Source organism: Lonchura striata, chromosome 1 (assembly GCF_050655825.1).
Source record: "Lonchura striata isolate lonStrDom1 chromosome 1, ASM5065582v1, whole genome shotgun sequence".
Classification (NCBI taxonomy): Eukaryota; Metazoa; Chordata; class Aves; order Passeriformes; family Estrildidae; genus Lonchura; species Lonchura striata.
The window spans coordinates 88,151,895-88,179,468 of record NC_140703.1 but is presented as its reverse complement, the minus strand read 5'-3'; the positions used below and the strand labels follow the sequence as shown (position 1 = coordinate 88,179,468).

The 27,574-nt window shown below is 44.7% G+C and overlaps 5 protein-coding genes across 5 annotated transcripts in view; 3 read left to right on the top strand and 2 right to left on the bottom strand.

The window, feature by feature from the left end:
- The first annotated feature begins 1,053 nt into the window (after positions 1–1,053).
- LYG2 (lysozyme g2) lies at positions 1,054–9,695 on the top strand. The gene is given in 5 exon segments (XM_085588475.1): positions 1,054–3,242; positions 3,735–6,098; positions 7,038–7,125; positions 7,128–7,219; positions 7,504–9,695. Coding segments are annotated over 4 exon segments (531 nt in total). The 5' UTR covers positions 1,054–3,242; positions 3,735–5,915; the 3' UTR covers positions 7,672–9,695.
- A 460-nt stretch (positions 9,696–10,155) lies between these two features.
- On the bottom strand, positions 10,156–12,432 carry MRPL30 (mitochondrial ribosomal protein L30). The gene is made up of 5 exons (XM_021546622.3): positions 12,359–12,432; positions 12,017–12,097; positions 11,432–11,578; positions 10,586–10,659; positions 10,156–10,486 (listed from the first exon to the last, which is right to left on the bottom strand). Exons 1-5 carry the CDS (start codon positions 12,407–12,409, stop codon positions 10,354–10,356), a joined length of 486 nt encoding a protein of 161 aa, XP_021402297.1. The 5' UTR covers positions 12,410–12,432; the 3' UTR covers positions 10,156–10,353.
- A 71-nt stretch (positions 12,433–12,503) lies between these two features.
- Positions 12,504–19,068, top strand: MITD1 (microtubule interacting and trafficking domain containing 1). Its single transcript, XM_077781536.2, has 7 exons — positions 12,504–12,754; positions 15,225–15,326; positions 15,782–15,918; positions 16,001–16,087; positions 16,675–16,787; positions 17,102–17,162; positions 17,249–19,068. The coding sequence occupies exons 1-7, from the start codon at positions 12,595–12,597 to the stop codon at positions 17,342–17,344; spliced, it is 756 nt and encodes a 251-aa protein (XP_077637662.1). The 5' UTR covers positions 12,504–12,594; the 3' UTR covers positions 17,345–19,068.
- Positions 17,061–22,731, bottom strand: LIPT1 (lipoyltransferase 1). The gene is made up of 2 exons (XM_021546621.3): positions 21,837–22,731; positions 17,061–21,645 (listed from the first exon to the last, which is right to left on the bottom strand). The coding sequence occupies exon 2, from the start codon at positions 21,400–21,402 to the stop codon at positions 20,284–20,286; it is 1,119 nt and encodes a 372-aa protein (XP_021402296.3). The 5' UTR covers positions 21,403–21,645; positions 21,837–22,731; the 3' UTR covers positions 17,061–20,283.
- The window catches only part of TSGA10 (testis specific 10), a 21,346-nt gene continuing 16,489 nt past the window's right edge, over positions 22,718–27,574 (top strand). The window contains 1 exon segment of the mRNA XM_085588469.1: positions 22,718–27,430. Coding sequence (XP_085444595.1) covers positions 27,351–27,430 — 80 coding nt within the window. The 5' untranslated portion in view covers positions 22,718–27,350.

Sequence of the window (27,574 nt, the reverse complement as noted above, 5' to 3'; positions counted from 1 at the left end):
ACAGAAAGGGCTCGAGATCCTAGTGGGAAGCAAAGTTGATGCCAGAGACAGAAGAAATCAAAAAGAAGGAATGTCTCATTTGAATATCTCTTTGTTATACACACACCTGTGTGTAAAGCACCTGGGGTAACTCTTCTCTCAGCTATTCAGCTGTCAGTCAGTGAGGCTTGGCAACATTTTTTGAGCCTGTTGCACCAAGAAAAATATGCTCAGGACAATCACAACCCTGATGGAAAGTACAGTCTGTGGAAATAAGGAATTAGATTTCCCCCCTCCCCTGCCCCCCCCCCCCAAAAAAAAAAAAAAAGAGAGAAAGCACACAGTTATGATTTTCTATTATGCAAAAGAAATTAAGGGGAAAGACCTACATGCTTCCATTCCCCTTGAGGGCAAGACAAATAGCAGTGAGTTTAGCAGCAAATTTGTTGGATACTTTAAAAACTTTCAGGATAATGAAGCAATGCAACATTTCCTGGATGTTTTAAACAACATTCAAGCCCAACATGTAAAAGTAGCTGTACACCATATATAATCATAAAATGGTTTGAGTTTGAAAGGACCTTAAAGATTACCAAGTTCCAGCTCCCCTTCCATAGGTAGGAATACTTTCCATTAGACCAGGTTGCTCAGGGCTCCATCCAACCTGGCCTTGAACACTCCTAAGGATGGGGCATCCACAACTTCTCTGGACAACTTATTCCAGGGCCTCACCACACTTGCAGTCAAGAATTTCTTCCTAATATCTAATCTAAACCTGCTCTCTTTGCAGTTATATTTTGTAGAGAGGGAAATGCAATAAGTGTTGTTTAAGGACCTTTCCAAGCTAACACTGCTAAATCAGAACCAGCAAATGGAAAACAAATTGCAGACAGGGAAGAAAAACCTTCTTTGTTGGAGTCTTGTGATTTGGTTTTACAACTGATGTTACAACTGGGAAATCTATTTAAATGTTCTTCCTACAATAAAAAGCAAGTGTGAGGTGGAGTCTTTCTCTCTCATCAACTTGTTAAGCTGCAGGTGGCATGGGCTGATCCCTCCATGCCTCAGGCAGGGATCTGCCTGGAGTCTGGAGCTGCAATGACTGGCTTTCATAGAAACCAGGTAGAGGGACCAATTAAACAATCTGTTTCAGCAGTAACTGAAGCAGCAGGAAAACACCATCAAAAACAAATCCCTATTGGGTCAGAGCCCTAAGCTACGTGGGAGAACAGATTATTCTGATGGCTGATTCCAAATGCTGCTGGAGCTGGATCTGTCCAAGTCTATCTCCCTGAGATTTGCAGAAAACAAAGGGAACACCAGCACAATGCAGTGCTGAATAACTGTGTTTGTTCTGCTTAGTTACTCATTGGAAAACCAGACTGGGATTTCCTGGCCAGCAACTTCTCTCCAGGACAGCAACTCTTACATTGCCCAGGACAGGCACCAGCCTGTGGTCCCAGGGACCCCTATGGTGCCAGTGCTGTAGCTGGGGGTAACTGTTTCTAATGATTGCCTCCGTTTAATTGCATTGGATGCACATGGCCTGCTTTCTCCCTTTTCAGTGTTAAGAGATCACATTGTAGGATTGCAACCTCAGAGCAGTTTCTCACCAACATCCCTCAAACATCCCTTGTGCCTTTCTAGCATTTGTTTCTCTGGGTTCCTCAACCAGCTTGTCCTAGAAGCAGGGATTTATAGCAATCAAAAATTCTGCTTCTGCACCTCATCCTGATGAGGCACTGATCCCGCCAGTACGCAGGCTCCCACTCATGCCACCATCCCACATTTACTGCTCCCCTGGCCCCACTGACCACTCTCACAGAAATCAAAAAGGATAATACAGTCCTACTACAGCATTTTTATCAGTAGCAACTGGGATTTCCACCCACAGGTTTTTAGGGTGCTTCTCTTTTTCTGTAATATTTTTATGCTGTAACATTTTTATCTTTCACATGCAGATCACTCTACATACAGCATCACACCTCCACATCCTACTCAGTGGTTCCTGTGAGGCTGGCAGTGCTGTATCTCATTGGTTTTCTAGCCTCCACCAAGTCTCTGAGAAACCTTCTGTGTCAAGGTTGTCATTTGAGCCAGGCATTTGGGTTTTGACTTGATTTTGAAGTCTCTAGCAACTGTACAAAAACACTTGCAAGTTTGTCTTTGCTTTGTTGCTTAATACTGTATGTGCCAAATGGTAGCCAGTGTATTCTGTTTTGTCTTTCTCATGATCATGCTGTTTATTTCCCTCATGGTTTTATCAGAGGTAAACTGAAGGTCAGCCTTGTCCACCTTGCAGATCACATGAGTTCAAACTAGATACTCCTCTGTATTTGTCAGCTTTCCCCTCCTTCTAGTGGAAATGTTCCTCTAAAAGCTCTTCAGTTTCCAGTGACACTGGTTGTCTATGCTACAGCTCAGGCACAGCCTGCCCCTTCTATGCCCCTTCTATGCCCATCCATGTTTTGCCAGTTCCTCACATGCCTCACCCACCTACAAATCCCTGCATTTCCTCATGAGGCCATCTTGCACCCTTGGGACACAGACCTTCTCCCAGCATCCAGAGCACCGTGCCTGCCTAACACAGTCTGGGTAACCTCCCACAGCCTAAATGGGCTTGATTGCCTTGGGAAGCTTGTCAGCCTAATATCTCCCCTGAAAGCATAACTAGGATCACTCATTTCTTACCCACCTCTTATTTAGCTAATTAGCAATTAGAAGAAATGTTCAAGAACGTGAAAAAACCCACACAGTGGGGATGTGGCTGACCTGAGACTCTATTGCTGCAGTCCTCAGTCTTCCACAAGCACTCAATTCTCAAGAACTGGAAAGGTTTCTTGTCCCAAAGCAGGCAAGGAGAAATTTGACTACTCATTTTTGTCTTTTAAATCAGGTTTTATTTTATTAATTCCCTAATTATTCAGCCACCCTTTAGCTGATTCAGATCAAGAAACTAACAACGTTTTTAAAGGGGCTTGGGTGTGTGCACAGTCACAGAAACCAGGTTTATAGATTCCTGTCATAATAACAAAAATCCTGGCAGCATATTTTTGTACCTTTCCTCTAGAAATGACAACAAACTCTAAAAAGGCACAGCTGCGTGCCTGACACATAAATGCAGGACCAGATTATCTCACAGATGTTTGCCCTGAACCATTTAATTGCCAGAGGCAATTCTTCCTCCCTGCCAAACACATGAGAGAAGAGTGAAGAGTAGCTGGTACTAGATCTGGTCCAGTGCCCTGCAGCCTGGCTTCTGGGTAAATAAAATTGGTCCTCCCCTGTGACTCTTGTGATCAATAGAGTTGCTTGCTAATTGATCATGGATACTGATATTGAATGGATCACTGTGGCCCTTGTTATATGTACTATAGGTGGATGTCCTACACTTACCACATGCACAAAATATTTCAGTAGTAGAACTGTCAGGTTACTCTATATGGAGGCTGAAGAGCTAGCTGAGTATAAATAAAGTTCCAGGGAATTCAGGTGAAACTGTCCAGGTGTGGCAAAGGAGGTTTGTATAGAGAATATGGGCAGAGAATAAAGTTTTTCACGGTGGGAGTGTCTCAATTACTGTGATGTAGCAGAAGCAAACTAGTACATTATTTATGTTTCTGCCCCAGAAATAAGGGAAGAGTAGCACAGACCACTTGGAGATTACTGGTTTGTGAATCACCTTTGGTGGTATTTTGAATTTTTTAAATGTCACTTGTTTTGAGCCACATCTGTTCTATTCTCCTTCCTGTCAGATGCACTTTCCTGTTTCAACCTTCTTTACACGCAGCCATAATCGTGAACATGAAGAGCATGAGCTGCTGTGACTTTTTACAGCTGGTTCTTTATGGGAAGTATCAACAGGACAGCAAAAACTTACAGAATCTCTCAGTGCAAAGACACGGGACGAATTCCCCCGCTAAAAATGTAAAAGAGCTGCTGAAAGAGCAAAACGGCATTTAACACCCTCAAAATCTCCCGCGGGGGAGAAGCGGGTCAGGACAGATTCTGCCGCGGGAGTTCTGCCATCCAGCGGCTGTTTTCCTTTCTGCTGAACAGCTACAGTAGCTTTGAAATCCACACCGCCTGCTAATTTGGGGTTGTTGACCTTTGCTGTTTCTGCACAAGAGAGGATAACAACAGGGGCCTGGCGTAGTCTCTGCATATCCGAATTCTCAGCAGTTGCAGCTCTGGTCATGTTATTATTCCTGGATCTTTGCCTGCAAAAATGTCATTAAATCCAGAAGCACATTTTCCCGTTGTCAGCATGTTATTGCTTCCAAGAATTGAAGGGGAACAGCTGTTTTCAGACAAGGTTCCTCCAGTTCCTCCATGGTTCCTAGCAATGGGACTTAAAATTAAATTAAAAGCTATTTCATTTTTAAAAATTCTAATTGTGTTTTTGCTGTAGAACAGAATCCCTGTTGTGTTTGGGAGGATGCACAAGTTGTTAGGTGTTTCTGTTTCTTGTAAGACCAGCAGGGGTGGGAAGTGCACTAAGCCAGCTGTTCCAGAACACTGCCAGCAGATACAAAGCCCATTCGTCTCCAGGAAGTGCATTGAGAATGTGGGGAGACATCCTGTAGCAAACATGTCAAGTCTGTGATCTTTGTCTAATATTCTTGTAAATTATTCACTATACCAAAGTCTGTATTCCACTAGGTGAATTGTTCCTCTCAGTTGATGTTTGCGTGTTTTCCCTCCTGCAATGGTGTGTTAAGACAACAGAAAAATGCAGAAAAATTGCAAGTCAAACAATCTGCAAGTCAGATAAATTGTAATGGGTGTAACTAAAATATGTTTCTGTTTGATTTTCTTGCAGCTATGGAAAAGCAAGCTGGGCCCAGTAAAGGGTGTAGGATTTCAATTGGCTCTCATATTTTTTTACTTTAAAAAATTTGGAATAGAAAACCTGCCTTTTTGAGATGCCATCCTCCACTGGCCATGCAGGCAGCCCAAGTCACAACCTTAGATTAAGATAAGTTTTAGGTAATTAGGGGAGATGAATTGGGCACAAAGCACCAGTTCACAAGGTACATAAGCCAGCATAATCAAGAGGTAATCCCCTCCAGAGCAGGCCATACACACCATGACTGCATCTGCTAGCACAACACCTGCGCTAGTGTCAAAAGGATGTCATGGGTTTCACTCCGGGATCTGAAAGCATTGTAACAGCACAAGTCACACATTGCATTGGCCTGACATCTGGTTGTAAATACTGCTCTGTGCTGGTTTCAGCCGAAACCAGTATGTGTTCTTAGGCTGTTCAGAGCATTAGGGGAATATACTGCATGTTGATACAACTGGAGTTTTGGGGCCAACTGTGAAACCAGACAGTCTGAGCTATGTAGGTAGGCACTAATTCAGTTGCTCATCCCCCCTTACACCCATACACAAGCTCATGCCTATTATGGATCCTGGTCTCTGACCATCAGTCAAGCAGCAGATTTTTTTCACAATTAGCAAAGATCCTACTTGGGCACGTAAGTTTATATTTGGAATAGAATTGCCTTTGAGATTACATTTAAGACTATCACAGAAAGAATGAAAGTTTGCTGGGTGCATCCAATCTCTGAACCTACTTTTTTCTCTCCACTGAGAGTTTCCCTGAAAACCTGAACATATAATGGAGAACATTCCTCCATTATAGTCCTAAATTAAAAGAGACTAAATCTGGGATGAATCCACACAAAGGCTTAGATTTAAAAAAGACTCACCTCTCTCTCAATCTGCATTCTAGATAACTGCCCTCCAAATCTGAACAAAGAAGTATTTTATATCATCTGTATATTGATTTCTAAGGTACCTTTCAGTAAAACCAGTCAATTCTATATTTGTTTTGCTCTAAACAGATTTAGGATTCAAAATGCCAGCTCAGCCATAATGACCTTTATTAAAACTGGGTTTGGATTCTAAAATGAAAGGCCAAGTCATGCATGTCATGTTGTAGACGAGTTCCTTCCTCAGACATGGAGAAATACCAGGCCAAGATGGCAAAAGCTGGCAATGGCGAGGATCTTGCTCAAGCTGTGATTGATTGCTGGTATTACCTTTCAAGGGCTGGGACAGCAATGAAGGACAGCCTGGGTGACCATGGGAATGCATTTGGCTTAATGCAGGTATAGTCATCCCTTCTTTGAAGCAGAGGCAGAAGAGTAGCGGGGCCCCTGCTGAAAGACAACCCCCTAAACATTTTCAACCAAGGCTTTGGCCAGGTTAAAGTCCATGCTGATGAGGCTAAAGCTAGTGCTGGTCAGGATGTCAGCTCCCAGCACCAGGGAAGGACCTGGGTGAGTATCAGTGCACAAGCAGACTGCTTTTACACTGTGAAACTGATGATTGCTTCCCAGCCTTCCCTTGGGATTGAAGAGATTACTTTTTCCTATTTCACATTTAGATAATAAGTCTTGTTTCAAAAAGCACTTTTTTAAACTGAGTATGCTGTAGCTGCAGTTACTACCATCAAGTTAATTACACTATGCACCACAGGGGCCTGGGTCTTGAGGGGTCTTGCTTCATTATTCATGCCTACATTTGTGCCTAACTTGTTTGCCAGGTTGTAGCCTTATCTGTAAAATCCCTAAACATTTGCTGCATGTATGGGATCTGCTTTTGTAACAGCTCCAGCCCCCTCAGACTTGAGCTTTACTACCTCATGGATTAAGGGGAGATCCCGATAGAGAATGGATTTTCCCACCCTTGATTCAGCTGGGGAGGAGAGGAGCAGTCACCTTGCATCTGGAAACACTGTGAAGCAACAGTAATCCTGCTTTCTGCATACTGTCACCTTCACAACAGCAGCTGTGCTCTTTCTTTAAGGCTCTGACAGACAAGGAAGTAGAGCCAGCATTCCTCTTCAGTGCCCAAATGTCTACCCTTCACACACCTGCTGGCTTTGCCTGTGCTGTGAGAAGTGCTTCTGTCCTCTCCATAGAGTCACAAAAGAGGTAAATCCTGAGATTGAGGACCAAAATTAACACAAGCAGCCTGTAAGCAACAAAGAGCTCTGGATAAATAGTGGGGTATCTGGTGTGCTGATGTTGCTGTCTCACTTTCAGGCTGGCAAACAGTACCATAAGGCTGGCGAGCCATGGGACACTGAAGAGCACTTAGCACAAGACACAGAGATTTTATACAGGATGCTAAATCTAGAAAGAAATCTCCATCTTGGACAAAGGAACAGTTGAGTTTTGTTAGCTTTGAAACTCTTCACATATATAAAGTCAAGCAGGATAATGCTGTAAGCATTGCAGAAAGCTAAACACATCCCAGTCCCTATGTTCATGTGGAATAATATTCCTCACTATGCATTAAAAGGAATAAAGGAGTAAGATTAGCCTTCCAGCAGGATTTTTTTGAAACCTGGCAAATACCATGACATTTTTCAGTTGCAAGGAATAAGGGTGGGCTCTCCCCTCCTCTCTCCATTCCATCTGTTTTGTGGTTGTATACCCACCTACAAAAAGTAACCTTCCCTGGTTGCCTAGCCTGGCAACTCTGAAGTATTATTTACCGATGAAGTAGCACTTCTGTTTATGTGTTTCCTTCATCCTTTTTCCAGATGGGATCTTAGCCTATAATGCAGGAGTTAGCACTGTCCAGACTGATGACAAAATGGATATTGGCAAAACACACAACTATGCCAATGATGTGGATGTAAGAGCCAGGTTTTATAAGAAAAATGGATATTGAAATCTGAGTAATTATTAGATCTGAGGCCCTGATTGCATACTTTGTTTCTAATTAAAAACATTCGGAATTTCTCCTCCAGAAACAATAAAAATCAGGCAGGACAACAAAGCCAGGAACAAGAACAAACTTGCAATGGGTTTTTTTCCAGCTAAGGCTAAAAAAATAACTTAAAAGATAACATGGCTAATAGTCCAAAATGAAACTTACCTTTAATTTTCATCTTAATTCATGAGAATATTCAGAGTTTTCATCTGTGGCTGCAGTTTCTCAAGCAGCAGATTAATGCTGCAAGGAAGTTGTAACACTACTTAACAAGATTTTACCTGCCTTTGGTTTTATCTGTCGATACAGCTGTACAAAATAGCAGCACTGGCTGTCAAGAGAGGCTGAGCTGTCCCTGTCAGAGGCTTTGAAGACCCAACTGCACAAAGCACTAAACAACCTCATCTGGCCTCAGTACTGGCCCTGTGTTGAGCAGAAGGCTGGACTAGAGACCAAAAAGGTACTTTCCAATCAGAATTTTGCAATCATCTTAAGTCAGTCTGCTTGTTCCCTACACAAAAAGGCAATGTCTCTTATGTGTGCTTCACATGGAGCATTACAAAGCTCCACTACTGAAAGGGTGTGGACACACACTGTATTTGTGCACATTGCTGGTTCGGGTTTTAGGGTTTGAGAGCAAATCTTGAGAGAATGTATGCTCATAGAGAGAAGGCTTGGGTAGCAGATTAACAGTGGGGGTCCTTGGGGGAAATACCATTTCAGAAACACCCAAACGTTCACATATTTTCTTTTCATTGGAACTGTCAGCTTGTCAATTAAACATCTCTGTTAAGATCTCTTGCAGCTGGATCTTATTCAGAAATAACAGGTACTATGTATTTTCCCTTCTACGTGGGAGCCTGCTATTAGCTCTGCTTGAGCTTCAATAGTTTATCAGACATTTCTTTAGGTTTGAACGGTACCAAGCCTTTCATCAACCCAGTCCCTCTGGGATACCTTGCAGCATTTTTGTAGATCCATAGGCAAATCCATCTGCAGAGCGTGTGGGACAGACCTGGCAGGGCCCTCTGCTGGAAGCTCCCCAGGCTGCAGTTCCACGGACGTGAATCCCGAACGTGCCTGGCAAGGCTGAGCCAGCCTGGCCCTGGTGATCCGGCCACAAAGACTTATTATTTCCTATCCAGCAGCAAGATCCATTTGCCTAATTTTTTGTGTCCTAGTACTTGCACCATCTCTTTTAAGAATGCCCTATGCCTTGGATGCACTATGCATGTCCTTCAAAAGGGCTCAAATTCCAACTTGTACCTCCCTGTGGGAATATGGTCAACGCCTCACAGAGACTGCAGTTACACTGCAGCACAAGATGCTGTGCAGATGCTGGAAGAAAGAAGGGAGGTGATAAAAGCAACATTAATTTATCTGGAAAATTATTAATTTATCTATTTTTATCACTTTTTCCATGCCACGTTATTTCAGCTCAAATTCTTATTTCTGCCTTCAGCCTGGCCATTGGGGCCAATACATTCCTCAATGCCACTACCACAGCCTATCCTTTTCTCTCTGCATGGTGCCTCCAGCTCTTATGTCCCTGTACTGATTTATCTATTCCTTTGAACTCCTACAGGTGCTTACTCTTCTCTGCAATCAGCCAGAAAGGATAAACACTAATTCTCAGTAACTGCATCCCTCTGATGTTCTCACAACATGCAGTCATTAAGATTAAAACCTCTTCAGTGTGCCTAATGTGGGAGAGGCTCACAGCGTGTTAAATTGCAGAATTTATCCTGACTGGAATGCAAACTACTTTATCATTTGATATAGCAGCAGCTTGCTAACTTTGGTCACAGATATTAAAACTGTAAATAAAACTACATACATGGTAGTATTTTATAAGCTTGCAGCCCATAATTCTAACTCACATCAGAGGTTTTCTTCAGGGTCTCTACATTTCTAACATTTACCATTCTAGAAAAGGAAAAGCATTAACTTTCACATAGACTGCAGCTCTTAGGCTGTTCTTACTGAACAGCCTAAGGATCAGGGGAACAGCAGGTTTTCTGAAAGATAAATCAGACAACCAACCAAGAGGTGAATAACTCCCGTTACTCCCAAATGGAGAGTTCACATGCTTTGTAAGCTACAGAAGTCAGATGACAGACTGTTTGCTAGGGAACAAGTGTGACATCTGGATAACCGTGGTAAATCACTCTCTGTGGAGAGCCAGTCAATTCTTATATGACAACTAAACAGAGGGCTTTTCAATTCCAATTCCAATTCCCTCCTCTGTGCAGTGAAAGTCCTCCAGTATTGCTGTAAATCCTTACTGCTACCTGTGAAATGTCCTTGCCATCATTAGCTAGAACTATTCTATTTGCTTCTTTGCTTATTTGACTTTACCAATAAAGTCAAACTATAAGATAACTTACAGTTAGCCAAAAACTGCAGCAATCTAGCCACAAAATTAAAACACAAAGACAGAGAGCCCATAATTAATTTAATATTTCAGGTAACTATTAACAACATTGAATTTCATATCTGTACACCTGCAATCCTTCTTTAAGCATCAGCATCACCTTTGCCATTCATACCAGAGTAAGAATTTTTACTTTTCATACACAAACTCTTAACTGGGGATTTAAAGTATTTATTTTATAAAAATCTAAATCCAACCACCACACCTTATGACTTAATTTCTTTCTGCTCCACAGGTTTCAGGCGCTTTTTAATGATAAGCTCTCCCCTGGTTGTCAGAAAGGTGCTGGACAGTTCCTCTTCTGTTGGCAGCCCATGGGGTAGTTTCAGTGGCTGTATTCTACAGGCAAAAGAATCTGCTTAGTCAAGTCCTGTGACTAGAAGGGTCTTATATTAAATATTCCAAACAAACAAATAAATAAACAAATAGTTAACAAACCTTATCAGATGTTTAACAATTTTCAGTCTGGAATTCACAGAAGGGATATTTTTGTGCAGTCTTGGCTGATGTGCCTACATAAGGGATAAAACAAGTTTTACAGATGTCTTGCCAAATCCCAAATCTTTGTTCACTGAACTTTGCACACTACCAGTACAAAAATAAACCACACTTGCAAATGCAAGATTTACAGAAGTGCCATGCATCAAGAACATACATAAAAATACGCAATCAGAACTCGATTCCAGTAAAAAAAACAATTTCAGCTTTATTCCTACTTCACTATAAATGCTTTTTTCTTCCAACTGTTAGAAGTACTGAAAGTGTAAATACAAGAGCTTAGGGGTAAAACTGCTTTCTTCAGTTATAGCTTAAATTAATCAAGCACACATTTTTTTCTCTGTAATACAACACTGATTAGGCAAATCTTTGCATAATGTGCAGTTGGCCTGAAAAACTTGGATAAACACATATTTGACACAAACTTTTAGAGTCCTGAATTTGGATGCCTTTTCACTGATAAATGAATTTTATTTGCCTTGCTACAATTTGAGAGTAATTTGACACAGAGAGACCTGAATTCAAAGTATTTACAAACCTATTTCTATTATTTTAGAAGAATTCTGTGGGTAAAGTTCTCCTTGGACAATGCAGCACAATACCATAAAGGGGTATTCTGAATTCCCACTAAAAGCACATTTGTCACAAGCATTCCCCTCAGCTCTTAAACACGTCATCAACTTCTCAGATTGCTTTATGGCTGTGACTGCAAAATGGAGGTCCTTATAAAACCCACCACCTTAGTGCTACATTTCTGACATACACAAGTACAAAAAACAATCATACTTTATGCAGCCCCAGATCACGTATTATCTTCTTTTCCCAATATGGGCGACCAATGACACTTTTTATTCTAGTAATAACGTGGATTTTGTGGGGCTCCTCGGGGTCACCTCCATACTTTTCATGATCTCCAGGCCGTGGCTTAAATACCTAGAATATAAAGTTCACAAAACAGAGGTTTTTTCCCTAAATATCTGGTCATCAGTGCTGTCCAAAACATACTTCAACCTTGGTAAAAATTCTTACATAGTTTTCTTTTCAGGCAAAGCACCAACAAAGTGACCTCAAATTTAGCTGTTATAACATGAAGTCAAACATATTTCTGTAACAGTTTGCTAATAAGCATAGTAACTCCTGAGTTTAGCCACACAACGGCACAGAAATACATGGACAACACCCTGTATCAGCACAGCACCTAATTCACATCCATTTTATCAGGGAGACTGTGCTCAGCCTCTCCATGGCAAGTTTTTCCACAGGCTTTATGAACGCTTTTAGGGAAAAGAGTCAACTGACACTAGATGGTATCTTGCGAAAATAAACTAAAACTAAAAATGTAAAAATGTAAAGTGCAAGTCAAGTACATACCGAGTCTGGAATATTCGACCTGGTAAAGAGACAACGAACCCACAGCGGGGACCCCATCCCCTCCATCCTCTTCCCCAGCACCTGCAAAGAGAGGATGGCATAACCCGTCTGCGCGTTCCTCAGAGCTGTGAACACTTGCGAGCAGAAGACACAGCTGGGTCCCAGCCCCACCTGGCTCCCCACCTTCGCAGCGGCCGCGGAGGCCCGAGTAGGATCCCCAGCTGGATCAGCCCCTACGAGATCCCGCGTGGATCCCCACTTTTCCGGAGGCTGCAAGCCTCATCCCCAGCCCAGATCTCTCCCTGGATCCCCCCCCGAATTCCCCACATCCCCCCTGCCCACCTTCCCAGCGCCGGCCAGCCCCAGGCCCGCCCGGCCCGCCGCGGCCGCCATCTTCGCGCGCTCCCTTCGTCCCGGCCGGACACGGTGCCTCGGCACTTCAGTTCCGGGCGGGCGGAAGGACAAAGGTGAGACACCTCCGCTCCGTTCCCCGCCCCGTCCCGTTCCCGTCGCCATCCCGGTTACCGTCCCGGTTACCGTCCCGGTTACCGTCCCCGTCCCGCTCCCTGTCCCTGTCCATGTCCATGTCGCGGGCGGGGAGCAGTGGCACTGCCGCGCTGGAGCGGGCCGGGGCGGAGACGGTGAAGCGGGCGGTGCAGCTGGACGTGGCGTGCCGGTTCCAGGAGTCGCTGGTGTGTTACCAGGAGGGCATCGACCTCCTGCTGCAGGTGGTGAAAGGTGCGGGCTCGGGCTGGCCCTGGGGACACGCGAGCAGGGCTGGAGCGCCGCGTCCCGCGGGGAGACGGCAGGGATCCCGGGAGAGCCGGGCAGGGATCCCGGGAGAGCCGGACAGATCCCGGGAGAGCCGGGCAGGGATCCCGGGAGAGCCGGGCAGGGCTCCGGGAGAGCCGGGCAGGGATCCCGGGAGAGCCGGGCAGGGATCCCGGGAGAGCCGGGCCGGGCTCCGGGAGAGCCGGGCAGATCCCGGGAGAGCCGGGCAGGGATCCCGGGAGAGCCGGGCAGATCCCGGGAGAGCCGGGCAGGGATCCCGGGAGAGCCGGGCAGGGATCCCGGGAGAGCCGGGCAGATCCCGGGAGAGCCGGGCAGATCCCGGGAGAGCCGGGCCGGGATCCCGGGAGAGCCGGGCAGGGATCCGGGAGAGCCGGGCAGGGATCCCGGGAGAGCCGGACAGATCCCGGGAGAGCCGGGCAGGGATCCCGGGAGAGCCGGGCAGGGATCCCGGGAGAGCCGGGCAGGGCTCCGGGAGAGCCGGGCAGGGATCCCGGGAGAGCCGGGCAGGGATCCGGGAGAGCCGGGCAGGGATCCCGGGAGAGCCGGGCAGGGATCCGGGAGAGCCGGGCAGATCCCGGGAGAGCCGGGCAGATCCCGGGAGAGCCGGGCAGGGATCCCGGGAGAGCCGGGCAGGGATCCCGGGAGAGCCGGGCAGATCCCGGGAGAGCCGGGCAGGGATCCGGGAGAGCCGGGCAGATCCCGGGAGAGCCGGGCAGGGATCCCGGGAGAGCCGGGCAGGGATCCCGGGAGAGCCGGGCAGGGCTCCGGGAGAGCCGGGCAGGGATCCCGGGAGAGCCGGGCAGGGATCCCGGGAGAGCCGGGCAGGGATCCGGGAGAGCCGGGCAGATCCCGGGAGAGCCGGGCAGATCCCGGGAGAGCCGGGCAGGGATCCCGGGAGAGCCGGGCAGATCCCGGGAGAGCCGGGCAGGGATCCCGGGAGAGCCGGGCAGGGCTCCGGGAGAGCCGGGCCGGGCTCCCGGGAGAGCCGGGCAGGGATCCCGGGAGAGCCGGGCAGATCCCGGGAGAGCCGGGCAGGGCTCCGGGAGAGCCGGGCAGATCCCGGGAGAGCCGGGCAGGGCTCCGGGAGAGCCGGGCCGGGATCCCAGGAGAGCCGGGCAGGGATCCCGGGAGAGCCGGGCAGGGATCCCGGGAGAGCCGGGCAGATCCCGGGAGAGCCGGGCAGGGATCCCGGGAGAGCCGGGCAGATCCCGGGAGAGCCGGGCCGGGCTCCGGGAGAGCCGGGCAGATCCCGGGAGAGCCGGGCAGATCCCGGGAGAGCTGGGCAGGGCTCCGGGAGAGCCGGGCCGGGCTCCGGGAGAGCCGGGCAGATCCCGGGAGAGCCGGGCAGGGATCCCGGGAGAGCCGGGCAGATCCCGGGAGAGCCGGGCAGGGATCCCGGGAGAGCCGGGCAGGGATCCCGGGAGAGCCGGGCAGATCCCGGGAGAGCCGGGCAGATCCCGGGAGAGCCGGGCCGGGATCCCGGGAGAGCCGGGCAGGGATCCGGGAGAGCCGGGCAGGGATCCCGGGAGAGACGGACAGATCCCGGGAGAGCCGGGCAGGGATCCCGGGAGAGCCGGGCAGGGCTCCGGGAGAGCCGGGCAGGGATCCCGGGAGAGCCGGGCAGGGATCCGGGAGAGCCGGGCAGGGATCCCGGGAGAGCCAGGCAGGGATCCGGGAGAGCCGGGCAGATCCCGGGAGAGCCGGGCAGATCCCGGGAGAGCCGGGCAGGGATCCCGGGAGAGCCGGGCAGGGATCCCGGGAGAGCCGGGCAGATCCCGGGAGAGCCGGGCAGGGATCCGGGAGAGCCGGGCAGATCCCGGGAGAGCCGGGCAGGGCTCCGGGAGAGCCGGGCAGGGATCCCGGGAGAGCCGGGCAGGGATCCCGGGAGAGCCGGGCAGGGATCCGGGAGAGCCGGGCAGATCCCGGGAGAGCCGGGCAGATCCCGGGAGAGCCGGGCAGGGATCCCGGGAGAGCCGGGCAGATCCCGGGAGAGCCGGGCAGGGATCCCGGGAGAGCCGGGCAGGGCTCCGGGAGAGCCGGGCCGGGCTCCCGGGAGAGCCGGGCAGGGATCCCGGGAGAGCCGGGCAGATCCCGGGAGAGCCGGGCAGGGCTCCGGGAGAGCCGGGCAGATCCCGGGAGAGCCGGGCAGGGCTCCGGGAGAGCCGGGCCGGGATCCCAGGAGAGCCGGGCAGGGATCCCGGGAGAGCCGGGCAGGGATCCCGGGAGAGCCGGGCAGATCCCGGGAGAGCCGGGCAGGGATCCCGGGAGAGCCGGGCAGATCCCGGGAGAGCCGGGCCGGGCTCCGGGAGAGCCGGGCAGATCCCGGGAGAGCCGGGCAGATCCCGGGAGAGCTGGGCAGGGCTCCGGGAGAGCCGGCCCTGTGTTCAGCTGGCCCGTGACTCTTTGTGATTCACAGCCACGACAGATGAGGCGAAGAAGCACCGCTACCGGCAGAAGATATCCGAGTACATGACCAGAGCCGAGGACATTAAAAAACACATTGAGAAAGAGAAACAAGGTATAAATACTAAGTGGGGGGTACCCAGTGGAGGGAGTCGGGCCCTGCCCCGTAGTGCCAGTCACCAGGACACAAGGCAAGGGCAGAAACCAATGCACGGGAAGTTCTCCGTGAGCATGGGGAAGAATTTCTTCACTGTGCGGGAGACCGAACACTGGAACAGATTTTCCAAAAAGGTTGTGGAATCTCTTTCTCTGGAGATACTCAAGAACTGTCTGGACACAATCCCGTCCACGTGCTCTGGGATGACCCTGCTTGAGCAGGAGTTGGACTAGATGTCCCACTGTGGTCCCTTCCAGCCTGACCCATTCCATGATTCCATGAACTGGGATGTACCCGATATACCCTTTTGCTTTTAAATGGCTGTTGTTACGTGAATGTTTGATGGACAAGGTGGTTTAACCTGAAAATGACGTCCTGACCTTTACTTCAAAAGTGATTTACTTTCTTCTCAGATGGCAAATACCATAAGCAAATCAGGATAGAAGAAAATGCAACAGGTTTTGGCTATGAAAAGCTTTTCCACGAGTACCTCACTGAGATTGTTTCTGAAGTTTGGGTGGAAGATCCATACATTCGACAGGTTCATCAGGCAAGTTGATATTTGGTGTAGTTAATACAGATGTAGCCACTAGAGAAATTCCAAACTACTAAATTAAATAAAACTTTTTCAGCTGTATAACTTTCTACGGTTCTGTGAGATGCTAGTTAAGGGGCCATGCAAGGTGAAAACAATCCATCTCCTCACTTCCTGTGATGAGGTAAGTGTCTAGATTTTGGGTTCTGTTTCCCTGCACTGATGATGCCACATGGAAAACAAAATATAAAAATACAGACTTATTCCTAGATAGTTTAACATAAATAATTTTTTAAGTTCAGAGTTTTCTGGTTAACAAATTCTGAGTAAGCAGAATCTTAAATTGAAATTTCTGTAAAAGTTTTGTTGTGGAAAATGTCATAAAAACCAAAGCATCTGTTGAGACAAGTTTTTTTTTGCTCTTCCAACACCTGTATTTGTCATTTTAGAGGCTTTCTTGAGCTGTAATCTGTCGAACTACCACTGCACTTATTTAAACTATTACTGCACTTAAATAGTACCTATCTAATTTCAAAGGGCTGAGAGTGAGCTCATCCTCCACATCCCTCAGCAAATATACCGTAGTCTGTCTGCTTTTTATCCTGTCTTTGAAACTGTAAAAGTGCCTTCATCCAAGTTTCTTTCTTTCTTTTGATTTGCCTTGATACTGAAAAGATTTTGTGTGTGACTTTAAGAAGTAGTGACCAGAAGTAGAATATATAGTTTAAAAAAGAAAACAAAACCCCATCATGTTATTTTTACTTTTGATAGGGTAGTAGGAGTGAACAGAGGATTGCCTTGGAAGGAATACAACAGTCATTGAGTAATTATGGAGTAACACTGAGTATTGAATTTTCGTCTTCCATACATGATCGAGAAATCAGGTAGGTGATGTAAAAAAATGACCAAATGGCAGTTATTTGAAGTCAAACTATTTAACCCTAACTTGCTGTGGGTAACAAAGTAAGAGGCAGTGGCCCTCACTGGATGCAATCAGCCCACTGTAGTTCTATATTTTCTAATTGTGAATATAATACTAGTATTACATATATAATATCTCTAGAGAATGGTGCTTTCTGTGGACCACACAGGTATTGGTGATGTTAGGAACTAACTGTGATTGAAATAATTCTGATTGAAACAAAAGAGCTTGTGCATCATGTGGATGTAACCTTTTTATTGTGCATTTTTAAAACAGATTCAACAATGGATGGATGATTAAGATAGGAAGGGGTCTTGATTATTTTAAGAAACCACAGGTAAGGATGCTTTGACTTCTTTAATTAACTTAAAATGAGCTCTTCTACAGTATATGTTCACCATGTAAATTCTGTTATCTCTGCAGGGTCGTTTCAGCATTGGATACTGTGACTTGGACTTGAGACCTTGTCATGAAACAACAGTGGATGTCTTTCATACTAAACACACAAAGCAAATGTGATCAGAAATTACTGCTTTTAATAAGTGTTTTCATAAACATAAAAATGTAAGACTGAAAGATATTGCTTGAGTCCAGCTGGTTGCCCACAGAAGCAACTCTTCTAAGTACTTAGTGCAACACAGCTTTTATGATCTATATGTTTTAGAATATTTGAGGCTTTCCAGTCTGAGAAATCAAAACCGCATGATTCCTTCATTGTACTTCTTTTGTTATCTTAATACAATCCATGTCTAAATTTTATCTTGATTTGATAAAGACCCTCAGTAATGTCTTTCAAAAGCCTCTTTAATGCCATTTCTATTTTTACTGTTGATTTTGTCTTGAGCCTGTTTTGGATTTTATATCTTTAACTGACCATCTCACAATCATTGGAAGCTGGGCTACCACATGTCCTCTTTTATAAGCAGTCTTATTTATTTCCTTTAATTCCTGTATTCTAGTCATGACTACTGTTTTGCTGGGATTTTGTCAATCCTGTAATACTTTATTTCCCAGACTTTACTAGTAATCCCAAATTTCACATTCCACTTTCCAACCTCTTTGCCTATAATTGTGGTAGTGTTCAGTACACAATCATTTTAGGGTTGTCTTATGTGTCTCTGCATAATGGATTTTGGACTGGGAAGGCTGCAAACAGCTGTAATCTCTTCCCTGACACTCCTGTGTATTCTTTTATTCCATGATTCATGACCATATACCTCATACCATCTTTTGCATTAAGTGTGGCAAGGATGTGATCCTCTCCTGGTCTTACTGTCTGACTTTAGAGTCTAATGACTGGCTTTTCATGCCACTCTCAACTGCAGTAAGCTATTTTGCTACTACTAAGGTAGTCCCCTAAAAAGAATAAATTGAAGTTTTTTCAGAAGTTGGGTACCCTGAGTATCTCAGTGGGTCAGAGCATGGTGTGAATAATGCCAAGGTCATGTGTTTTATGCCTGTAAGGGTCATTCAGTTAAGAGCTGAACTTGATCCTTGTGGGTTCCTCAAAATATAAAAAGTCCCTTAACTTAAAATATTCTGCGATTCTAAGCAATATGCTATTTAGAATAAAGACAGTCTTCCCTTGTCATTCCTTCAGCCTTTGGAAGCTAGAAGGTATTACTAGAAGTGCTGCTTTTTCTGCCCAAGTCATACAGTCTGAGATAAAAAACAGGCCAGTGTCCTCTTTTTCAGGTCCCATCCAAAACTTTTCATCCTCAGGACTGACAAGTGCCTTACACTTTCTGCCTTGTAATACAATAGGCCTCTATAGTCTCGTAGCTTATTTATTGCTAGAACTTTTTTTGTTTCCTATATTTATTTTTCCTGATGGTTGGTGTATTCTGTTATCTTTTTTTTCCCTTAATGTACTTTATTATTTCATCTTCTGTTATCTAATGCTGCTATTCTTTTCCTCTTGCTTGTAACAAACAATCTATTCCACAGCAACCAGTAAGAAATGGAGCTGGTCTTTGCCTTATTTTCTGGGTCATAATTAGCCAGTAGTCTGCCTTCTTTATCCTTTCTCATAATAATGTTTCAGCTTTGCAGTGTTGCATCAGCAGAATGAATAATATGTGCCACAGAGCTGTGTGCTATTAATCATTCCCCTAAACATTCCATAGGAGCACCCTGGTTTGCTGCTGTGATAGGAAGTTCCTAGTCACTTGTGAATTTCATTCAGTTGTGTATAATATATGCTTATTTTTAATGGGAATAAAGGTTATTTTTTATCATTTGTAGCTTAAGTCATCTGTTTGATTTCTTCACAACATCAGGAAATTCATAATAATGCCTCATAGATCCAGCCAAGCTCTGGAGAAGGCTCACCGTAAATATAGTAATTTCCCAAATGTGAAGCTTTAAGTCTTTTAACCTAGTCCATCAGTTTCAAACATAGAGAATTAACTAGGCTGGAGAAGAACTTTGAGATCACCCTGTCAAATAGAGCATGGCACTGAGTGCCACATCCAGTCTTCTTAAGCACCTCCAAGGACGGTGATTCCACCACCTCCCTGGGCAAGCATTCCAATGCCCAATCACTCTTTCTATGAACAATTATTTCCTAATGCCCAGCCTAAACTTCCCCTGGTGCAGCTTGAGGCTGTGTCTTCTTGCCCTGTTGCTGGTTGCCTGGGAGAAGAGCCTGAACCTCACCTTGCCACAGCCTCCTTTCAGCTACTGTTCTGACCTAATCAAAATTGCATTACCCTTTTTCTTCAACACCAGTGAAATACATCTTGAGCCTTTCTTTAATAATTTTACTATATATATAACTATTATTTAACAATCTATCACTTTCAGTTCATTGCTGCCTTCTAGGGGAAAATCTGCTAGATGGGAACATAAGGAATCTCTCCTTGTTCTGTATTTGCATTTCCAACTGTTTAGCTTTGATACCAGTACCCATGGCAGCAGGGACTCCCAGCTTTGTGCCAGGCACAAGACAGTCAGAAGGAGACACATGTGGCCTCTGTCCCAGTAAACCCCCACACTGAATTTCCTAATCTTCCCCTGCTCTGGCACATGCATGGACAAAAGCCCTAACCCAGGGTGGACCTTCCCACACAGCTCAGTTTGGGCTCAATCCACAAGGAGCACGATGCAGGCTGGGGCATCCAGTGCAGCAGCACAACGCCAGTTTTACACCTACCCCATTCCATCTGTGTCAGCCATTTGCACCTTCTCTGCTACAGGGCCAATTTGGGATGTCCCCACCATTTTCCCTGGTTCAAGCAGCAATGATGTCTTGTCAGCAGCGGTTTCAATCCTACAGTTCGGGAATATCAGGTGCAGGTAGGGTGAAATTTAATTGTAACATTAAATGCAAGCACAAGATTGAACAGTTTGTTTTCTACAAGCTGATTTTTTCTCTTGGTAGTGATTGTTTTAATTTTGGTTTTGATACATTAAGTAAAAAAGCAGCAGAAGTTTAACTTACACTTTCAAAATGCAAGTCACATTAACCTTATCATATTCTCACATAGTAAACTCCACCTGCTGTGCAGCTCATCATCTTGTGGACACACTCTTAGCAATGTTGTAACAAGTGTCGTGGTTTCATTTGGGCAAAACTTACTGCCAATAAGACTCTTGACCAGTTCACTGTACAGTTCTGGTGGCAGCCACTTCTCTGGCAGATCAATGTTACATACTTCAATTCTTCCGTGCTTTACATCCATATTTACTTTAATGTCAAGAACAGAATCTTTATAGGTCATGTTAAGACATGTGCTAATGCTGAACTTTGGTGTCTTTCCATACACCCATTCCCAGGTTTGTAGTTCTTTAGTTTTGTTACTAATTCCAGGAAGCAGAGTCTCATCAGTTGGATTTATTAAGGTGATATGGTGATCTATCTGGTGTTGCACAGCATATTCTTTAGCAATGGCATCCAGGAGCATCTCAGAAGTTAAACTAGGATCCTCTTCAAAGAGATTTTTCACCAAGGCAGGCACGCTAGGAGTGGCATTGCTCTTTAGCCCTTTAAAAGGACTTTTTAGCACAGAAGATAAAACAAACTTGTCTGCATTACAGAGTAAGGTACAGTGGTGATAAGCACTTGTCCTTCCCAGCTTTGCAGCAGTGCCTGAGATTTTGTATTGCCTGTCTAGCAAGATGTCGTATCTGTCAGTGACATGTACATCTAACTGGGGTCGCAAGGCTTTCAGTGCCTTCACAACGAGCTTCAGGTTTTCCATTCGTTCATATTTTTTTCTGGTTGTGAAGAAAGTCAAATTGATATTACCTAAGTCATGGTAAACTGTCCCTCCTCCACTTCTTCTCCTGGCTAGTTTTATATTTTTTTGCCTCAGTAGCCTGAGGTTGCATTCCTGCCAGGGATTCTGATGTCTCCCTATTACCACAGCAGGGGAATTTCTCCAAAGGAAAAGGACCTGTTGCTTCTCTAAATCCATGTGGTCATGGATCCAATCTTCCACAGCTAGATTTTGGTAAACATCATTAGAAACAGACTGGATAACGAGGGCTCCACCAGCTGTGCTCCAGAAGCAAGCTTTTGGAGTCCTGAGGCCGCAGGACAGCCAAAGGCAGTTTTTTAATGAGTGGAGCACCATGTTTTTAATAACTGCACAGCGGATGGAAGGAATGCCTGCTCTGCTAATGCTGAATGCGGCAGGAGCGCAGCCGGCTGCTGTGACAGAAGCGAAACGCCGGTGGCGGCATGAGACAGCCAGGCTCTTCCCGAGCAGCAGCGAGCTCCCGGGCACGGCGTTCCCCAGCGCTGCCGCTCACAGCCGGCGGCAGCCGCACCGGACATCCGCGGGTCTCACAGCACCTGCTCCCCGCAGTCCCGCTGCCTGAAACATCAAAGGAACAAACGGAACGTGTAGTTTCCCCTGACTCAACCCAGCCTTCCCAATTCAGTTTCACTTCGCGCAGTCCAGCTTTGCTAGGGTTTTTTGCCTTCTTTTCCACGGGGTTCCTAGCGCGGCGTCCCTGAGCCCCCGACGCCGCGTCTCCGCCCGCACAGCCCCGCTGCGCTACTCACGGTGAGGAGCAGAGCGCTCCCGGCGCCCGTCCCTGCTCCCGCGGGATCCTCGGAACCGGCGGCCTCGGCAGCGCCTTCCGCTTCCCGGGTGAGAGGGGCCGGGCGGGCGCTGCGCCGCCGGGGCCGGGCGGGCTGCGGTGCGGGTGCTGCGGCTGCGAGCGCCGGTCCCACCGCGGCCACGGCACTGGCGGGGATGCAGCTGGCGACAGCGAGAGTGGCCAAGGCACAGAATCACAGAGCTGGTGGGATTGGAAGGGACCACAGTGGGGCGTCTGGTCCAACCTCAGTGTGAAAAATGCATGGTTTATGATTGGCTTTTCGCAAATATTACAATGAATATTATATGTGTAATGTTAGAAAGTTATGCTGTGTTAATTCTCTTACGTAGTGTGTTAAATATAGTTTTAGGTTCCAGCATAATGTTAAAATAGAGATTATATATGTGGGGGGAGTTGTTTTTTTTGTTTTTTTTTTTTTAGGAATGAGATACTGGCTTCGAGGAACACCTAAATCTTCCAAAGGAGAGGAATTTATTGCTTCTTATCAGAAGAAACTAATTTCTTCAGACCTTGCTCAGACTTGAAGACGCCATGGGGATTAAAGGAAACAGCTGACATACAACAGACAGAGTTCTTGGTTTAAATAGAATGTATGCATAACCATGAAGGCTATATAAATATGCAACAGGGTATTGTTTTTAAGGTTATTCCTTTTTTCACAAGTCATGCTTTTCGTCGTGACTTAGTGTCCGAGAGCATCCGGACATCTGTAATTCTTTGCTTTATATTGTCTTGTAATTGTCCTAACTCTAAACTTTATTACTCTAATTGTATTACTATTTTTATAACCATTTTTATTATTATTAAATTTTTAAAATTTTGAAAACCAAGTGATTGGGGTTTTTCACACTCAGGGTCATCCCAGAGCACTTGGCACAGGATTGTGTCCAGGCGGTTCTTGAATATCCCCAGTCAGGGAAACCCCACACCCTCTCTGGGCAACCTGTTCAGTGCTCGGTCACCTGCACGGTAAAGTCTTCCTCATGTTCAGGTAGAATTTCCTGTACATCAATTTCTGGCTGTTGCTTCTCATCCTATTGTTTGGCACCTCCAAGAAGAGCCTGACTTCATCCTCTTCACACCTTTGCATTAGATACTTTTGGGCATTTCCCACAATATTTACAGGGCAACAAGAACCAGTGCACAATGCATAAAATGGATGATTTTTCTTGCAAGACCCAGATGTGCAGCTCCTCTCTGCAGGATATTCTGGATGCTAGAAGTTTTTATGAGTTCACAAGGAGACAGAGATAATGGAAATGCAGAGACTTGTGAAATACACTCTCTATGGTGCTCATGAAGATACAGAAGCTAAATGTTGATAGCATAATTCATTACCAAGCTGGAAAGTGATCAAAAACTAGACGTATTTCTGGCAGCACATTGTCTTCAGATTTGCATTTAAGCCATTCTTAAAGTCTACCTGACCTTAGCTATAATTCTTCATCAAAAGCTATTGTCTGTGCTTAAGCTTACACCATGGGACAATGTTCAGTGCTAGCTGAAGTTTTTTGTCCACATAGTAGTATCCCTATAGGCAAATATGTGCTGTATTTCTCTTGTTCATTGATGTGTATTTCTAAAAGGTACATTACATGCCTTTGTGTTCCATTCTGCCTTAAAAGAGCTGTGTGGGTGTAGTAGGGCAAGTAAAAGTAAGAAACCATCACAACATGTGTGCTGCTTGTGGTAAGTGAGAGAAACAGTCTCTAAAAGGATCTTGATGTGATGTGTATGCCAGCACCTTTAATGTTGTACTGTCATATAAAAACAAAACTTAAAGCAATTTGAAATTGATAGAGCTTTTTGCTGAATTAGACTGGTAATACTTTTTCATTGGAGTGAGCTATCCTGTATTGCACAAGGTAAAAAGCATGTGGACTTTGTCCATAAAAATGTGCTGGAAATCAATGTTGAAAGCAGTTGACAAAATGCAAACACAAACCTGTGCATTCTAACACTGGTCAGAAGTATGAAAATGCATCTTGTGAGGCAACTGATGTTACTAAAATCCCCAAAACATGTGGGACCACTTGTCTCCTTTTTGGCATTTGATTCTTGAACGTTTGCAGTGTGTCATTTTGCCACGGGGTGTCCCTAAAAACCTTCTGTGAGATGGTGCAGTTTGTGTTTTTCTAGTCAAAACCTGTTTTCATAGTTAGAACCATAATTTGCTAAAAAATTTAGAGTGTGCAGAATACTAGGTGGACAGATTAAAATGTCACGGGTCTGTTTCTGATAAGCTGAATGATGAATTACACATACAACAATAAATGCCTTCCTATTGTTGAAGACAAATCCAGCAAGATAATTAGAAATATTCTGACAACAAGCAAAAAGTATGAATTTGTACATTATTTATTTATCTCTTCTGGACTGGACATTTAAAATTTTTTATGTCCCAACTACTATTGTATAAATCACATATCTGTAAAATACACCAAATATTATTTTAACTTTTGAAAACAATTCTATATATGAATCTAATTTCTTTTTTGATCAACAGAGCATTGTTTGATATTCAAAAAGCAATGCAACTGCTCTGCAAAACATTAACCAGCATTAAGATATAAAAAATAATTCACCATATGTCCCTTAGAGTACCTTAGACATACTAGAACAAAACCAATTAAAATGTAGAACTATTAAAAATGTAGAACCATACTAGAACAAAACCAATTAAATAATTTCACTCCTAAAATGAATTTTCGTTAAGAATAATTTTGTTAAAGTTGTGAAAACATGAGATGTCCTTTTCACATCTTTTTTGGAGATAAACATGATAATACAGAGTCTCTACTTCCACCATACCAAAATCTGAAAGTAATATTTACAAGAAATCCAGGATGGGGAAAGGAGAAAGAAAAAGACTTGTTTCTCTAGCTCTGTTTGTGGAAATTAAAATCTTCCAATTTATTTTCTGGCATTAGGTGGGGATTGTATTTCAGAGGTATTATTCATTCTTAATGTCTAAAAAGGCAAGCTGTATCCATGAGTGCTTAATCATGGCTGCTTGCCAAAAACCCCGTTACTCACCCTGCACTGTCTCCAGAATATAAAACCTGTGCTAGTGGCTAGCAGGGAAGAGAGGACATTTTGTCTGGTTTTTCTGTTCAACTCTGGGACTACCTAAAGCAGCCTCTTACAAAGGCTGTTTGTATCCTTGCCATGAGCAGGCAATAGGAGTCACAGGGTTCACATGGCCTCCTTACCCTTTTTGCATCACTTTCTTCAAAGGCACCAGCCTGCTTGGCACTGTCTGTGCTATTCCAAGAAGAAGATATGTGCAGCCAGAGGTACTGTAAATAAGAACTCCTACTGTAAATAAGAACTCCTATCTTGGGATATAAGGAAACATAAGAAGCAATTTCTCTGAAAGTACTTTGTCAGTGGAATGCAGAAAAGCTTAATTAGCCTTGTAATACTCTGATGTTTTAACTTCATGATGTCTGTAAATCAGTAATATGTTAGTCCTGGCATTAAAAATCAGGAGTGAGTGCAGACTGGAGTTTATCATATGAGTGAAGCTAATGTTTGACACTGTCAAGGAACAAGTATAGTGCAAAGAATAATATTTATTCTGGACGATACAGCTGGCACATAGGCTTACAAATAGATACATAAATTAGATGGGTTTGGATAGAAGATAAGGTTTAATTAAAGGAAGCTATTTTCACAAGATTAAGTCAGTCCTATCGTAACACTTTCTTTGTTCTTGTCAGGCCTGAGAGACTGTGCAGCAATTGCTGGAGTTTTCATCTGGGAAAGTGTCTCCTTGGATTTTAGTTTCTGGAAGTGATGAACCTAATTAGAGTAGAGGTGTTCAGTGGAGCTCCCGGAGTTCACTGTCAGTCCTGCCTGATCAGCTGTGGCAGTTTCAGAGTACCCATCTCTCTCCTGGGGCTGGACTGACAAGACTTGGCTGCTTGGCTTTGTCTCTGAAATCCTGTGACCTGTAAGCATTGCTCATGCTGCCTTTCCCTGCCTTTTGCTGAGGCTTTTGCATTAACCACAGGCAAGGCCTATGCTCTATGTGTGGGCCAGGGAGGTTTGGGTTAAAGGTGCTTTAAAGGAATTCTTTAAAAGAATTTCACTCAAAACAACAATGGATGGTTGTATTGCATGTATCTGAGTGTGCCAATTTATGATCCATCCTCCTGTTTTCATCCCCAAATAACTATGAAGAATTTAATTATTATTTGAGGAAGTAATCTTCCTATCTGTTAAGGTGTAGAGTGTTGTGTCACTTGAGGAGAAGCTTGGCTTAACTCCCTCCCCTAACAGAAAAGCTCTTCAAAAAGATGTAGCAGCAAGTGGTCACTCAGTATTCATTTGTACTTAAAATCAGAAATAAATATGAGCACCTTTTCTTGACTTTAGTAACGTTTGTTGAGAAACTGTACTCCACATCATAAACCTGATACAGAAAGTTGAATTTTCATATATAAGAGTTATTAAAAAACCTCACAAGATGAAACCAAGTAGAGAAATAATTAAAATTTCTATGAAAGCAATGTGCATTAATATTTATATCAGCATTAATGGGAAAAGGTGTTTATTGATAATTTTGTACAAGATTTTACAATCCATCTTTTTAAAAATTATTTTTAGGAATATTTCTAACCTCTCATTTTGTTTTGCCTATAGAATTTCAGTCATATACACCTGTAGGGACAACAGATATTATGATCATCTTGGAAAGCAAGAGTAAAGAAAATAAATTGCAGAGATGGCATGCTTGCTAGACAAATATTTAGGTAAGCTGTTGTGCTGGTACTGAGCCAGAAGTCAGTATGTCCATCACAGCTGCTTGGCTTCTGTCCTACAGAACTCCTGACTTAAGGAAATCAGAGTCATAGAATAGTTTGTGTTGGAAGGGATCTTAAAGACCACCTAGTTCCAACTGCCTTTTCATGGACAGGGACACCTTCCACTAGACCAGGTTGTTCAGAGCTCCATTCAGCCTAATGTTGAGCACCCCCAGATGTGGGGACTCCCCAGCCTTTTTCGCCAATCTCTTCCAGTGCCTCATCACCCTCCAAAGAAGTGAATTTTTCTTGAAAATATACAACTCCTCCCTATAGTCTAATTTAAACCTTCTCTCCTTCAGCTTAAGGTCATTCCCCCTTGTCCTATCACTACATTCCCATCCAGGTGAGCTTGGGAAGTCCCAAGCTTTGGAAGAGGAGGAATATATTTTTTAGAATATATCTCATGTTAAACTACTAAAGCTATAACTACCAGGAAGAAAAACTAGTTGATTGTACACAGAAGGATGCATGAAATAGGAATGAGCCAATAATAGATGTTTTCAAACCAGATATAATAAGAAAGTGTTTCAAGTTTTGTTTCTCTTCTTTAACACTATATCACCATATTCTTTAAGGAAGTGTTTTCTGATCCAGAAGTCTTGAAAATATTGAATATGAAGAACTTGAGTCAATATGGAAAATAAATGAATGTCATGGCAGAAATTCAGGGTAACTTCAAAGTTTTAACAGCTGAAAGAGACAAAATTCTCAGTCTATGAACAAGTAGTTGTATTTGCGATTAATTGAAATAACAAGGTAATGTGCAAGAAAAGCTTTTGGCTTAGTATGAAAGAAAAAAGAGAGAATGCAAAGTATTTGTTTAAAAATACTTTTTTAAAAAGTTATGGAAATTCTGTGATTTGAATCT